Here is a 16053-nt window from a genome sequence, read left to right on the forward strand (position 1 = left end):
CCTTAACAAATTCATGCTGACTCTCACAGATAACACCCCCCCCCCCAATCTGAACAATGCTATATATTATTTCTTACTAGTGGAAGGAGGATAAGATATGCAATGGCACTATCTTATCCTCCTCCATTCCTTGGACAAATTTCCCAAAGCCAAACTCTCAGTGAAGCTAAGTCAAAAGAGCTGTCAGTTCTTTAGCACATTCACTCAAAACCCATGCCAAAATCCCATCCAGTCCTATTGCTTTATTTACATTCAGAGTACTCAGTATTTGAAACACACTTTCCTCTGGCACTTCTAAAACTTGAAACTTCCCATCATCTATTAATTATGACTATATTCCATATTTCAGAGGAGAAAAACAGTAATTCTTATACATCAAAATGAAGAAAATATTTTCAATCTTTGTGTTTTACAAAAAACATAAGAAATAGAAACAAAACTGAAGGATGAGAGTGCCTTACTTGATAAAATCTGCTGCAGAAAGTACAGCAGAAAAGATGTAAAATAAAAAAAAAAATCCAATGACAACCACTGTGGCTAAAAGGTATTCCTCTTCTGCAAAAACAAATTGAAAATTAAAATTATTAATATTATTATTATTATTAAAAAGATGAACATATCTAATCACCTAGTCAATGTAACTAATGATCATATATATATATATATATATATATATATATATTTTTTTTTTTTTTTTGAAACAGATTAGATGATTAAATTATTAAATTATTCAATATATATATACAATTGACCCTTGAACAACACTGAGATTAGGGACACCGACGTGCAGTCAAAAATCCACTGTGACACGTATAACTTTTGTTATACGTGTCACAGTGTAACTTTGTATAACTTTTGACTCCCCCAAAAACTTTACCAATAGCCTACTGTCAACTGGAAATCTTACTGATTAACATAAACAGTCAATTAATACATGATGTATTCTTACAATAGAGTAAGCTAGAGAAAGAAAACGTTATTAAGAAAATCATAAGGAAAAGAAATCACATTTACAGTACTGAACTCGTATTTATTGATACCATAAATTTACATCTGTTTACAAAATGAATCATCTGTATGTCAGTATCTTCACCAATATTGTCTTATATGATACAAAACATTGTAGATGTTATACGTATTATACGTATTTACATCCACCCTTATAGAATACTTCTCGTATCTCAAATCATTTGTACCAACCAAGAAAATCATTTCCTTCAACTTATCTTTTTGCATTTAGCCAAGCAGTCCAAAGGAAATCCTGAAGAGTTCTTTCATTATGTGGCAAGTAAGAGGAAGAATAACTATGGAAGATTAAACTTAATGAGTGATGATGGTCACAAGGAGACAGAAGCAGATAAAACAGTTGAATTACTGAGTGACCAATTTGCAAGGATATATCATTCTAGTGAGGTTACTGCTTTAACATATGTAACAGGTAGTGATGTGGAAACAGAGATGGATGAATTGGAGGTTCTTAAGATATTACAGAATCTCAATATAAACACAGCAGTGAAATAAGATGGGATAAAAGCTAGGGTTTTGCAAAAATGTGCAAGGGAACTGGCAATGCCTTTGATTAGACTCTTCTTTAATTTAAGTCTCAGCTCTGGTAGAGTTCCAAGAGAGTTGAAAGATGACAAAATAATCCCCTTGCATAAAGGAGATTCAAAGACTGTAGTAGCAAATTACAGACCAATCAGTATCTCACGTATAGTGGTAAATGTACTAGAAAAATTGGTCAAAAAAAGAATTCAAGAATGGGTAGATAAAAATATGATACTGTATGAGGATCATCATGGCTTCGTGAAGTGTCGGTCATGCCATCATAATTTACTAACTTTGTATAATAGAGTAACATCTGAGTTGGATAAAAGAAATGGCCACATGATGATTTTGCTGGATTTTGCAAAGTCATTTGACAGAATAGACTTGAAACTACTTTGTTATGCAAATTAGAACAAATGGGGATGGACATGACGCTGGTTAAGTGGATAAGAATGTGGCTGCTTACAGATATCAAAAAACAATATATGGAAGGACAGAATCGAGGAAAAAACAGGTGACTAGTAGTGTGCTGCAAAGTTCAGTGCTGGGACCATTGCTGTTTAATTTGTACATAAATAATATAGGAAATAACCTGAAAGGAAATATTCATTTGTTTTGCTGATGATGCAAAATTAGGTAGAGTAATAATTAATAAAGGTGATGTGGTGAGATTGCAGAATGATATAAATAGGTGGTTAGTGTGGATAAAAAATAATGGGTGTCAGTTTAATATGGAGAAATGTAAAGTTATACATTTTGGTAAAAATACATTACCAGCCATGTATCATGTTGATGGTACCATACTCCAGGAAAGAGATGAAGCCAGAGATTTAGGAATGGTAGTAGACAGAGAGTTCAAGTTTAGAGTATGTATTGTGGTAGCCCATAAGATTACTTGGGTATTGAGGAACATACTAATAAGCAGAGATAAGGAAGCTGTTATTCCTCTTTATAAGGCCTTTATATATCCACATCTAAATTACTGTGCTTAGGTCTAGTCTTCTGGGTTTCTTGGGGATAAGGAACTGGTGGAGAAGATTCATAGGCGAGTGAATGAAATGGTGAGTGGTCTGTGGAATGTTTTCTATGAGGTTAGATAGATTGAGAGTGTGTGGATTGCAAAAGGTGATTAATAGGAGAAAAGAAAATGATATGATAGAAACATTTAAGTTACTTAAAAGGTTTTACAGGACAGATGCAGGGGAAATGTTACAGCACTCGGCTAGAGGGATCAGAACAATGGTCATCCCTGGAAGTTGAATAAAGGTGTAATTAGTAAGGATGTGAAGACTAGATTTTTTGCTTGGAGACTTCTGAACGAGTAGAATGGATTGCCAGAGTCGGGTGTGAGTGCTTTGTCTGTTAATGGGTTCAAGGAGAGGTGGATTGTGATTCAAGATGGTTTGTGTGGATAGATTGAGTCTCCAGCAATGAGTCTTTTTTTTAAGTTGCTTAAAAGGTTTTATAGGACAGATGCAGGGGAAATGTTACAGCACTCGGCTAGAGGGATCAGAACAATGGGTCATTCCTGGAAGTTGAATAAAGGTGTAATTAGTAAGGATGTGAAGACTAGATTTTTTGCTTGGAGACTTGTGAATGAGTAGAATGGATTGCCAGAGTCGGGTGTGAGTGCTTTGTCTGTTAAAGGTTCAAGGAGAGGTGGATTGTGATTAAAGATGGTTTGTGTGGATAGATTGAGTCTCCAGCGATGAGTCTTTGGACTCCATGCAGGTTCCAGTATAATAATAATAATTACTAACACTAGACATCAAAAATAAAAAGATAATGTGAAAAAAAATAATTCATATTTATTTCACATCATCTTTTCATTTTTGATAACAATGCATTGATAACAAAGAAGCAGCAATATGATTGCTTTATGGTAGCCTAGGCTATACACTAATGAATGAATCATTATGAAATTTTTATTTTATGCTAATTAATAGCAGTTACTTTTATGCAGTTATGATCTAATACTGCATCTTTATGTATGTTTACATTTCTCTCCAATGGCGCTTGCAAGGTTGTGTGTGTGTTTTGATAAATTTTAACTTTTTATAATAGTTAAAATTCAAGAAGAGAATATTCAAGAAGAGAGTAAGGCAACAGATAATGTCCTTTGAAATGTGGTGCTATAGGCGAGCTCTGAAAATCCCATGGACAGAACATGTGACAAATACAGATGTCCTACAGAGAATGAGAACACAGAGATCTTTATTACAGGAAATGATCCAGAGAAAGATGAGATTGGCAGGACATGTACTGAGAGGTTCAGCAGGACAGAGGATATTAACAGTTTTAGAAGGAAAAATTATGGGAAAAGGATCAAGAGGCAAAACACGAAGGACATGGCTTGAAGATATAAGATCATGGATAATATCACATGGATATGCAGAAGCAAAAAGGAAAGCCACCAACAGAGAGAACTGGAAGGACATGGTGCTGCACCTTTTCACTGAGGAAACTACATGAAAAAGAAGATCTTATAGCACTCAGGAGAGCAAAGGACACTAGCAGCACTCTGTTTACCACAGTGTCATATTGCTACGCTCACAAGCATATGCAAGTCATAGTGAGATGTGAGCTATTAGCGTAATGCAGCACTGTCCATCATGCAGTTCCACTGTTGTTTATATGCAGTTTGCGCCAGAAGTAGAGTGTTCATAGTGCTAATCGTGTTTACTCTGTCTCTTTAAATATTTGGACATTACAATTAAAGGATTTAATCGTAATGTCCAAAAATTGTAAATCCATTCCTTTGATTGCAATTAAAGGAATGGATTTTATTTTTAAGTAATTTTGAATTATACTAAACTGTATAATTTTATTGATAATAAACAATATTTTTTCATGAAACAAAACAAGAAGAATATATTTTATTTTTAAATAATTTTAAATTATACCAAGCTGTATAATTTTATCGATAATAAACAATATTTTTTCATGTTTAATATTTTTTAAAAATTATTACCATAATTTTAATATTTTATCCAAACACGTATACACTGTACTTACAATGTCTATGTACATTTCGAAAGTTGTAGCACCCCCACGATTTCAAGCTACAAGCCGCCACTGATTATCATTAATTAGGTTCGATTCTAATCACCAGCCAGAAAATGTTTTTTCTGTTTTCAAGTGATCCAGTCCATTTTTGCATGGGTATCGGTGTGGATATTTCTTCCAATTACTGCCTTTCTCATGTTTTCAATAACGGCAATTATTGAAAACATGACAATTGTTTGGCGATTATAAAAATTGTAGGAGGGAATGAGTTTGTGTGTGGGGGGGGATTATTAAAAAGTATAAAATGATAGTAGAGGAATTAGCAGAGCAGAGGAATAGCAGCCAATCAGACTGAAGGGGATAAAAGAGAATATAGATGATATGCATTTGCAAATCAGCATGATAAGTACAGATTGAGTAATTATTATGGGAGGATTTCAACTATGGGGACAGAGATTGGGAGGAGGAATGGTCATAGGCAGAGAAGAAAATGGAATTGATACAGCTGTGAGAGATAATTACCTGAGACAACGTGTAGTGGAAGGGACATGAGGTTGGGGTGAGTGCTGGATCTAATCAGAGAACTCAAAACTAGTCAATCTAGCCATGCTGCCTCTGCTTGGAAAAAGTGATCATGTAGTCCTAACCTGAGAGATTGCCAGACATGAAGAATTTTCTCTTAAGAAGATATATATCTGGAATTACAAAATAGGTGATTATGACAAGCTGAGGAGTCAGCAACGCCATGGCATAAGAATTTGGAAGGGACAGATGTTGGTGGAGCATGTATCAGAATATATACCCAGAGTGAGATGGCAGGAATCAGATGGATGAACAGCTTCTTTAAGCAGGAGTTGCATACAAAGAAAAGTTTGTGGGACGATTACAAAACAGTGATCAGCGTAGTGTAAGGCACGAGTAGTATAAGGCACAGGCAAAAAGGGTGACCTGCATGGAAGGACAGGATCAAAAGAAATCCTGAAAAGCTCTTTTGCTGTGTGACAAGTAAAAAGAGGAATGAAAATGGATGGATGACTTTAAAAAAGCACTGATGGTGGGAAGGTAACAAAACCAAACCAAATAGTTGAATTACTGAGTGAGCATTCTGCAGGAGTATACCATCTAGGTGGTGAGGTTGTCAGATGTGACATTGACTGATGGGAGAATAGAGGTTGAAGTGGAGGTGCTTAAAGTATTGCAGAACCTCAATACAGACAGAGCCATGGGAATTATCAGCTCCTATAATCAAGTTGTTTAAATTTAAGCTTCAGTACTGGGAAGGTGCCAATGGAGCAGAAAGAGGACAAAATATTCTCAATGCATAAAGGAAACTCCAAGAAAGAAGTAAACAAATTATAGGCCAATCAGCATCTTAGGAGTGGTGGTTAAGGTATTGGAGAAATTGGTGAAAGAATTTGGGACTGGGTGGAGAGGAATACCCAGATGAGTCTTTGACATCATGGGGTCTTGGGTAATAATAATAATATAATACTCTATAAGGGACAACATGGTTTTGTGAAGGGTAGGTCTTGTTTAGTAATTTGGGAGAGCATAAAAAGTAAGATCTGCTTACTTTTTATAATCAAGAAACAATGGAGTCGGATAATGGAAATGGCTACTCAGCAACAATACTGCAATAAATTAAAGATACCAAGATATTATATTCTTGGTTTAATCTTTTATCCAAGTGTAGGCAAACAAAGTTTGCACATGAAGTATCTTCATGACAGGGCAACTCATCAATAGGATGAGACCTCGATAAATTTTGCAATAATAATACTGAACTTTACAAAGGCATTTGACAAGATTCCACACAGAACTATGTGCATAAATTGTAGCTAATTGGGATGATATGAGTTTGGTGATTTAAATTAGAGGGTGGCAGATGGACAGATATCAAAGAGTGGTTTATGGAGGAGTTGAGTCTAGGAGAAGGCAGGTGACTAGTGGTGTATCACAGAGCTCAGTACTTGGTCCTCTGTTGTTTAATTTGTATTTCGATGATACAGGAAATGATTTGACAGAAAATATTCAGTTGTTTTCTGATTATGCTAAACTGGGAAGAGCAATGGACTAGTAAGGGCAAGGTAAATGGCTACAGTTTAACCTCCCAAACGGCCAGGATGTCTATAGACATCCAGCTAAATCTGGATATGATTCAGCCCACCTGTTGAAAGAACCTGGATATGAAGTGTAATTTAATGACTGGACAAAATAAGGATCTTGCATAATTTCTTCACTTAAATATTGCCTTACCTTGGAGAACCAATTTAATTTTTAATTTTTTTGCGCTAATTTTTTTCTAATTGCTTACCAGACAAAACATTTTTCTTTGTTCTCGAAGAAATTAATTCACGATAATTATTTGAAATATTCTTTTAAAAAAAAGAAAAGAAAACCGGCTGCCGACGTTCCAGATTATATTATTTTTATTTTTGTACAAAACCATTGAAATCGAATAATACTTCACAGATTTCCTTTAGGAAACGCTTGAGCAACTTTGCTTTATAGAGAATAACATGAAATTCTTTAATCATATCACTAAATTTTTTCTTCATATTGTATAGTAATTTACTGTTCTTTGTACTTTCACATTCTTGGTTTCCTTGTATAATTGGTCATTACAAAATGAAATTAACAGTTATGATTTAAATTTATATTTATATATTTTCTGCATAATTCAGATATTTTATTCTCCAATTTTTAAAGTAAGCGATACATTTGCTTATTTTTATCATTCAAAATATATATATCAAATGCATCAAATGTGAAATTTCATTTCCTTTCACAATAGAATTGAACTTTATTTCGCCTCTGATAGTTTAACCCCCCCCCACCTGTTGCATCACTATCGCACACCCAAAAACTATTATGAAACATAGGTACAGTTTTTATTTAATTCGTTATTTTTCTCTAGTAATTGTTCCACATAACTTTAATTTTTCGATACTGAAACTATGTGGTGATTATTATAAATTAGCAAATTATAAATCACAAAACATACATATTATTTCCTGATTATTATAAATCGGGAAATTATGTGATATTCGGCAATAGGCAAAATTAATATTTAAAATCACTGTCATCCTTCAAATGCAATATCAGAATAAAGAAAGTGGAAAACCAAACAAGAAATTTCTGCCTGTAATATATTCAGATATTGCTTCAGGCTCTTTAGTGTGCTGCATGTTCTATTGTTCTGTTTCTCAGTGAGGGTCAGTAAATCTCCATTAGCTTAGAGCTGGGCAAAAAGGAATAATTAGTAAGTATACCCAAGAAACAATTCATTTACGAGATGGCAAGCAGCAATTCTCACAGTAAACTTTGGAGCCCAATAGATATCAACATGCTCCTTACATTTATAGCACTCTTGACTGTGCAAGGTATCATGAAAAAGCCCGCTCTCAAAATGTATTGGTCTACAGACTGGATTCTGAACATGCCAATGTTTCATGATGTTATGACTGAAAAACAATTCAGTCTCATCATGAAGTATTTGCATTTTTAGAATAATGAGGAATACGATCAGGCAACACATCCTTGCCCAGTCCTCAACAAAATTTAAGATTTTCTGATGAAAATCCGTCAGAAATGTAGATCACTCTACATTCCTGAGAGAGGCTTGAGTATCGATGAAAGCCATATGCCATTCAAAGGTAGACTGAAATGTAAGCAGTATATTCCCAAAAAGAAATCGAAGTATGGAGTAAAATGTTTTATGCTTTTTGAATCAGAAAGTGGATATCTTTGGGATTTCAAACCTTATACAGGAAAGCAAACTGTAATTGAGCATGATAAATATTCGCATATCCCCTTGTCGATGCATGCAGTAATGCAGTTACTAAACCCTTTACTGGGTTTAGTAACTGCATTACAGTGAATAATTACTATATGTGTCCTGAACTCGCTGATTTGCTTTTACTGTGTCGTACAGATAGTTATGGTACTGTAAATGCAAAAAGGCAAGACATGCCTCCAGATCTGGCTTCAGGAAAGCTAACGAAGGGGGAAATCCGGGCTTATCAGCGAGGGAAAGTCTTTGCACTACATTGGAAAGACAAAAAAAGATGTTTTTCTGCTGTCTTCCCTGCACAATCCATCAACGGAATCCGTGGAGAACCATGGTTTGAAGAAATAAAAACCAATTGCTGTGTGTGTGCATACAATGACACTATGGGTGGAGTCGACAGGTGCGATCAGCAGCTATCATTCTACTCTGTAATGAGGAAACAGCATAAAAAATATTACAAAAACAGTGTTTGGACATATATTGGATTTTGTTATTTGGAACAGTTTCCTTCTGCACAAGAAAACATGTTTGTCTACCATAACATATCTAGAATACAGAATAGAAATTGCGAAAGCATTGCTGCATGCACATGCACCTTCTTCAGCAAGCAGAAAAACCGGCAGTCCTGCCAAACATCTGAGGTTGAACGCTGCTAACTCCAACCATTATCCTGAAAATCTACCATCAACGCCTAATAAAAAAAAAACCTGCACACAAATGTTATGCGTGTGTAATAAAAAAATATCAGAAAAGAAACAAAAATCTGGTGCCCTGAGTGTAAAACTGATTTGTGTGTTTACCCTTGCTTTAGGGTGTTCCACACTCTTCAAGAATTTTAAATTTTGAACAGTATGAAATAAAAAATGTTTCTTTTCAGAGCCATCAAACAATCCTTTTCAGGACTACAAATATTGATAGAGGGATACCTGAATGTACTGTTTCCTTTTCATCTTGAAGGCTAATTTTTAAGTTCTTTTTATAAGACAGAGTGATATTTTCGAATGAATAAAATATAAGAGGAACTGGAAAGAGTATTCCAGGTAAAGTATTTCACCAAAACATAAAAAATAATAAAATAAAATCTACCCTATATATATATATAAAATAATAAGCCTTTTTATGTCACGTTTTTTGAAACATTTTGAAACTCAGGGGCTAACCCTGAGTGTCGAGTCTTCAAAATTTGAGTCATCAGAATTCAAGGAGAACTGGCCTACCAGTCCAGAACTTGGGGTGGTTGGGTGCCAGGGGGAGGAGTCTCCCTTTTGAAGACTCGACACTCAGGGGCTACCCTAGGCGCCATGGGTCGGAACCCCCTTTCGAGTGTTCAAAATTCGAGTTATCAGAATTGAAGGAGAACCGGCCTACCAGTCTGGGACTCGCGGGGGGTGTCCCCCTTTTGAAGACCCGACACTCAGGGGCTACCATAGGCACAAGCAAGGGATCGGAACCCCCTTTCGAGTCTTCAAAATTCGAGTTATCAGAATTGAAAGAGAACCGGCCTACTAGTCCAGAACTTGGGGGGTTGGGCGGCATAGGCACCGGGGGGGGGTACCCAATTTCAAGTCTTCAAAAATTCGAGTCATCAGAATTCAACAAGAACCAGCCTACCAGTCTAAACTCGGGTGGTTGGGTGCCATAGGCACCGGGGGAGGGAAGAGGAACCCCCCCTTTTCGAGTCTTCAAAGTTTGAATCATCAGAATTCAAGGAGAACCGGCCTAACAGTCTGGAACACAGAGGGTTGGGCATAGCCCCCCCCAGTTAATAAATGAAATATATAAATAATAATGTGAACATTTTCACCTTGCCAACACTCAACATTGATGTGATATGGGTTCCAAATTTCTTGTTTCGGAGATATATATATTACAAAGTTTTGTAATAAAAATTTCTGCTACAATGAAGTTTGACAGAATCAACAATATTATTACTACCTTATTTCTGTTTCTCGTGTTTGAGAAAAACGGTAAAATGTTACTCTTATAATTATATCAGATGTTATAATGGCAAAAATAGTAAGAAAAAAGTCATTTGCACTTTCTCTTCAGAACACAAAGAAAGAACATTGTAAATTCAGCCAGTGGAAAAGAAAATACTACATATTTTTCTTCTGTTATCTGATTTTTTTTTCTTGTACTACAAAGAAGAAATCACTGCATATAACATGGAGTCTGGAGGAGGGAAAAAATTCTGGAAATTGGCTACATTGTAACGAATAGAGAAATCATGTCAGAAAAATTATTCATGTAAGATTCTAATCTCAGCAGACATAACATTTTCTTCTAGATTAGATATCTAAAGTAACTAAGCCTTTGCTACTATTTTACACTAAAATGAATGGGTATGTTCCCCAAGTGATTTAAGTTTGTAACAGTTGCCTTGTGAATGATTTATGAAATAAATTCTCTGAAATATCCGCACATTGCTTAGGGCTATACCCCCCCCCCAAAAAAAAAAAAGATTATGAAACACATATACACCTTTTCTTTGAAAATAATTCAAATCCTCTTTTTCAAGATAATTGTATGAAATAATTTCTAATTTTTCGATAATAAAAGTGAAACTGATCATGATAAATTAAGAAAATATTTTGGCATAAACAATGTATAAGCATGTAAACAAAATGTCAGTATTTCTGTTAGGATATCGGTAATCAACAATCGAAAAGGAAACAAGACATTCTTGATGTATTCTGCACTACAGCCTGAGGCACTTTATGTTCTCCCCTTTCTTTCTCAATAGCACTGAGAGTAATAAGCCTTCAGCTTTTCCTCCAGCTAAGAGGATATTACCAAGTATTTATAAGACATAGATTTCAGAAATAGCTTCCAGCAGCAAAAGAAGTAATATTTAGATTTTTTTAAAGAAAAACAAACAAACATAATACTACTGAACTTTCTTTTGTGTTGTATGCATATAAACAATTTTGCATGGTGAAAATATACCATATTATTTCTAAAATTTCACATAATTTCAGCAGGCAGTAGAACAGCTGGTTTTAGATTGCAAATAAATAGTACAGAATTAGAAGCTTCAAGGTACAATCTGATTGCCGTTTATCTTTTGTCAAAATGGTAAAATGAAGTAATAGATTTTGAATACTGTCTAGAAAAGCTTTCAAACCTGTAGAAGTTTAGAGTAGTTATATAATTGAGTTCCAGGAGAGGGTGGGGGAGGGGAAGCATTAGAAAATCTTGAAAACGAGCAAAAATTTTGAATCATTCCATATATGATATTTTTCACATTATATTTTCAACATATCTACGAGGATATGCACTGGATATTATCGTAACATGCATAATACAAATAAATAAATAAATAAAAGACGAAGGCAAAGAATCACTGCTAAAATATCATTGGATATAAATTTTTGATACCAAAAAGACTCACAATTGGAAACCGAGTAATGAAATTTAGCATTTTAACATTTTTTTTTTTTTTTGTCTTCATGAATAACAAAAAATCGTTTCTAAAACTGAAATGTGATGATCCATATAACGCTATTTGGCTAGAAACGAAAGCAAAAGGACATATTTATTTCAATAAATATTATTTAAAAATATAAATATTTGACATAATATTTTCAAAGCAAACATTTGAAAATTCTGATATTCGAAAAAAACTGTTTCTACATTATAAGTAAAGTGAAAGAACAATCAGTGCAACTCTTCTGGTGCACTGATTTGTAGAATAAAATACACCAAATTTACTATCAGTAAATAGATTCATTGCAAAGGCTGATCGGTGGTCATTTCAGGATTGATTTTTTTTGCATATGTGAAATTCGTTTCAATTTTTGGGAAGAGACACAATAAATCATTTTAGAGGCAAAAAAAGGTCATGTAGTTTAGGACAGTAAATGAAATTCTAAGCAACACAATAGACGTACAGACAGGGGGACACAAAGGTCACTCAGCAACAGGTAATCCACTAATGGCTATAGAATAGCCGTAACGAGATTAACGGCAGAGGAAGTAATGGCATGATAAAAGGCAGAATGTCGATGAAGTTTTGATCCATGAAAAAAGCTGGGAGAGCTGACTATTTCATCCATACCAGCTGGTTGGGAGGTTAATGTGGCCAAGTGTGTAAGGTGATGCAATTTGGGAAGAGAAGAGATCACAAGCTATGTGCTATATCAATGAAACTGAAATGCAGGAAACTAATGATACCTGGGATTTTGGAGGGGGGGGGGTGATGATTTTGCACAGAGAGTTCAAGTTTAGAGGGCATATTGCAATAACCAAAACAGCACATCAAAATATATAGTTGTTGAAAAACATACTAACAAGCAGACCTAATAGGCAAAAAAGAGGAGACTTGATAGAAGTATTTAAGTGGTTTTATAGGATTGACACTAAAGACTTTTATACTACATGGCAAGAGGGAAGAGAACAAGGGATCATCAGTGAAAGTTGTGTAAAAGTGTGTTTATCAACTGGATTTTTTGTTTGGAGTGTGATGAATAGGTGAAATGGGTTGTGACTGCTTCATTAGTGAATAAGTTTAAGGAGTGGTATGACAGGCATACTGTGTGAAATAATGGCTAGTGTATGTGAATATTGGTACCCCACATGGAGTATTCCGACTCCATGCAAATAGCTGTATTATAATAATAATAAATATCAATTAGCAGAGCTGAGAAGAGAAAAATGCAAAAGGTGCGAGATAACAAACATTATGAATAAAGGAGAGAAAGAGCATAATAAGAAAAATTTTTGCAGTGATTCCATGATAAAATAGAATTAAAGTGTGGCATATTTTGTTTCCCTGGTAAGAAAATTAATAATATTTGTGAAGCTGCTAGGGTGTTGAGGTGAAAGAGCTGATTGTTTTTACTGGCACTAATGACCTGAGAAGTGAGAATATTGTGTGTGAGAAATATGGTGTGAAAAGGAACAGCAAAAGAGTGAAGACTGCAGGTCTGCTACCACACCATGTAAAGGAAAATTGAGAAGGAGGGCAATGATAGCAAATGATTCAATGCACAGCTTGTGCAAAGAACATGATGTAAAGTTTATGGACCTGTGGTCTGAATCTGATGGAAGGAAGAACTTTTATAATGCTGATGAAGTACATTTAAATGGATTTGGAGTTAGATGTCTAGAAAGCTTTGTTCACTGAGATCTTGCATTCACTCGCCTCATGGGTGTGAGGCGAGTGAGTGCAAGAATGAACAAACAATGGAATCTAGTCTTGCAAGCAACAATATCAAATGAAGGCAATCAATATGAGGGTTAAAGGTGGTTATGGGTCTAATTGCATGCTACAGTTTATACATATTAATGCTAGAAGTATCAGAATAAGAGGGAGATAGTTTCAACACTGGTTAGTGTAACCTCACCAAAAGTTGTAGGTATTAGTCAGACTTGACCAACAGAGATAGAATGTGAAGAGTTTAGTATTTCCATGGAGGATAGAGATGATAGGATAGGAGGATAGGAAAGAAAAGAAAAGAAAGAGTGGGAGATATGTGTATAGAGGAGTTCATTTCAGGCAATATGATGTGAGATTTTTTTTTTTTTATATACATATTGAACCCATACACAACAGGTTGGTTGATCAATTTTTAGTAGATCCATTAGTACATTAGTACCATGTATGGGTAGCTGGTTGGGAAAAGAGAAACTTGTTAACATTTGATTAGTAGGCCTGTACACAGTATTCCTTGGCATAATATGATATTATGACAATCTATCAAGACAACGTAGCTTTGTGAAGGATCAGTCATGCCCTAGTAATTTACTAATTTTTTTTTATAATAGAGTGACAGCTGACAGAGAATGGTTACACAATGATAATGCTGGATTTTGCAAAGGCATTTGACAGTATACCACACAGAATTCTGTTATGTAAGTTGGAACAAACAGAAATGGATATGAAACGGACAGTATGGATATCACAGTGACTGATAGACAGATACCAAATCGTAATATATGGAGGAGCATAAGCCAGAAAAAAAGCAGGTGACTAACCACGTGTCACAAGGATCTATGCCTGGACCACAAAGGAGAGATACAATAGATGAGGGAAGACTGTTTCAAAAAATTGCAATAAATAAATGAAAATATAAAAAATTTGTTCTGTGAGTGGAAGTGTGAAGGAGTGCTGAATAACAGATTTGGAGAAGAGCAAGGAACTACCAATATCAAATCTGATGAACAGTTACCAGAGAAATATTTGTATAATATGCAAGAAAGAAACTGAATATTAGTGTGAAAGGGAGTTGAGAAACATTGCAAGAGACACATAATTAAATCAAGCTACTCATGGTACACTATACTGAGTCAAGTGTTTTTATGTGCTCATAGTGATACCTTTCTAAATGCAAGAACAATATTGAATGGTCATTCAGAATTGTAAAAAAGAAATGAAATGTTTCTTGTCCAAAGTACAAATGGAATATTTTATTTTTATATTATATTTTTTTTAATTATGCTTTTATCCTCTTGATATTGTTGATACCATGAAGCATTGTTATAAATAATTAGCAGGTGGTCTCCTAAATAAATGATAAAAGAAGAACTGTTGGATCTCTCCATAATATCTGATTTAAAAACATCATTCAAATTACACTGTGAAAAAAATGGAGAAAGAGTAAACCTAGTATTTGGTTTGGAGTCCAACAACCGAGTATGGTCACTTCCAGCTTCTAATGGAAATGAAAGTGGCTGTAGATGATGAAACTCTACCAAAGCACACGTAGGCCATGGTCAAAGTGTGCTGTCTATCCTCCCAGACAGTTTCCTCGATTCTGATACTTTAATGCCAGTTGACTAAGGATACATCTAACACTGCTACCAAGCCTATCCATATGGCTTCGCTACGTTGATGATGTGTTCGCTATTTGGCCACATGGCCCAAATACATTCCTCTCCTTCCTAACAGACTTAAACAACCAACACACTAGAATCAAGTTCACCCTGGAAAAAGTGGAAACAATAGCCTCCCCTTCCTAGACACACTATTCACCCGCCAACCTGATGGAACTTTGGTTTTCTCAGTTTTTAGAAAACCCACCCATACAGGCATATACATTCACCAACAACCCCCCCCCCCCCCGCTCACAACAATATGGAGTTATTAAGACACTATTCAAAGGGCTAAACTAATCTGTTCAAATGACCAAGCCCTAACCACTGAACTAAATCACATCCTTAACACTCTCAGCCAATGGCTATTCCCCCCCCCCCAAAAAAAAAACCCAAAAAAATGCTAAAACCAGATATCCACAACCCACCTCACCCTTCACAAAAAAGATTACTCTAAATCCATCACCATTCCATACATCTGAGGCACCTCAGAAAAAATCAACAAAATCCTAAAAAAACATGACCTGACCACTTGTTACAGACCATATAGAAAATTGGCATCCCTTATCTGCTCCACTAAAGACCAACCAATTCCCCTAGACCTACCTGGTGTATACCAGGTCACTTGCAGCTGCAAACTGATCTACTTTGGCCAAACAGGCAGGACAGCAAATATCAGAATCTCAGAACACAAGGACTACATCCAATTTCACCAGTACAGCCATTCTGGGCTTGCAGACCATGCTCTGGATACTCACCACAGAATAAGGTGGAAGAAAGCCACAGTAATACACTGCAGCAAGTTCAAATATGAAAGACTATTCATGGAATCAGCCTCAGCCCTTAGGAACATACCAAACCTCAACAAATTTGGATGCATGAGACTGACCCAAATT

The 16053-nt window shown here is 35.3% G+C and overlaps 1 protein-coding gene across 1 annotated transcript in view; it reads right to left on the reverse strand.

Annotated features, from left to right (window-relative positions):
• The window catches only part of LOC150102777 (SID1 transmembrane family member 1-like), a 582520-nt gene that overhangs the window by 404679 nt on the left and 161788 nt on the right, over nt 1-16053 (reverse strand). The window contains exon 8 of the mRNA XM_090399394.1: nt 462-555. Within this exon, the coding sequence (XP_090255520.1) occupies nt 462-555 (94 nt within the window). The remainder of the gene's footprint in view (nt 1-461; nt 556-16053) is intronic.

The sequence above is a fragment of the Typopeltis vanoorti genome, chromosome 10, assembly GCF_054136105.1.
Source record: "Typopeltis vanoorti isolate ZY-2024b chromosome 10, IOZ_Tvanoo_1.0, whole genome shotgun sequence".
In the NCBI taxonomy this organism is placed as follows: Eukaryota; Metazoa; Arthropoda; class Arachnida; order Uropygi; family Thelyphonidae; genus Typopeltis; species Typopeltis vanoorti.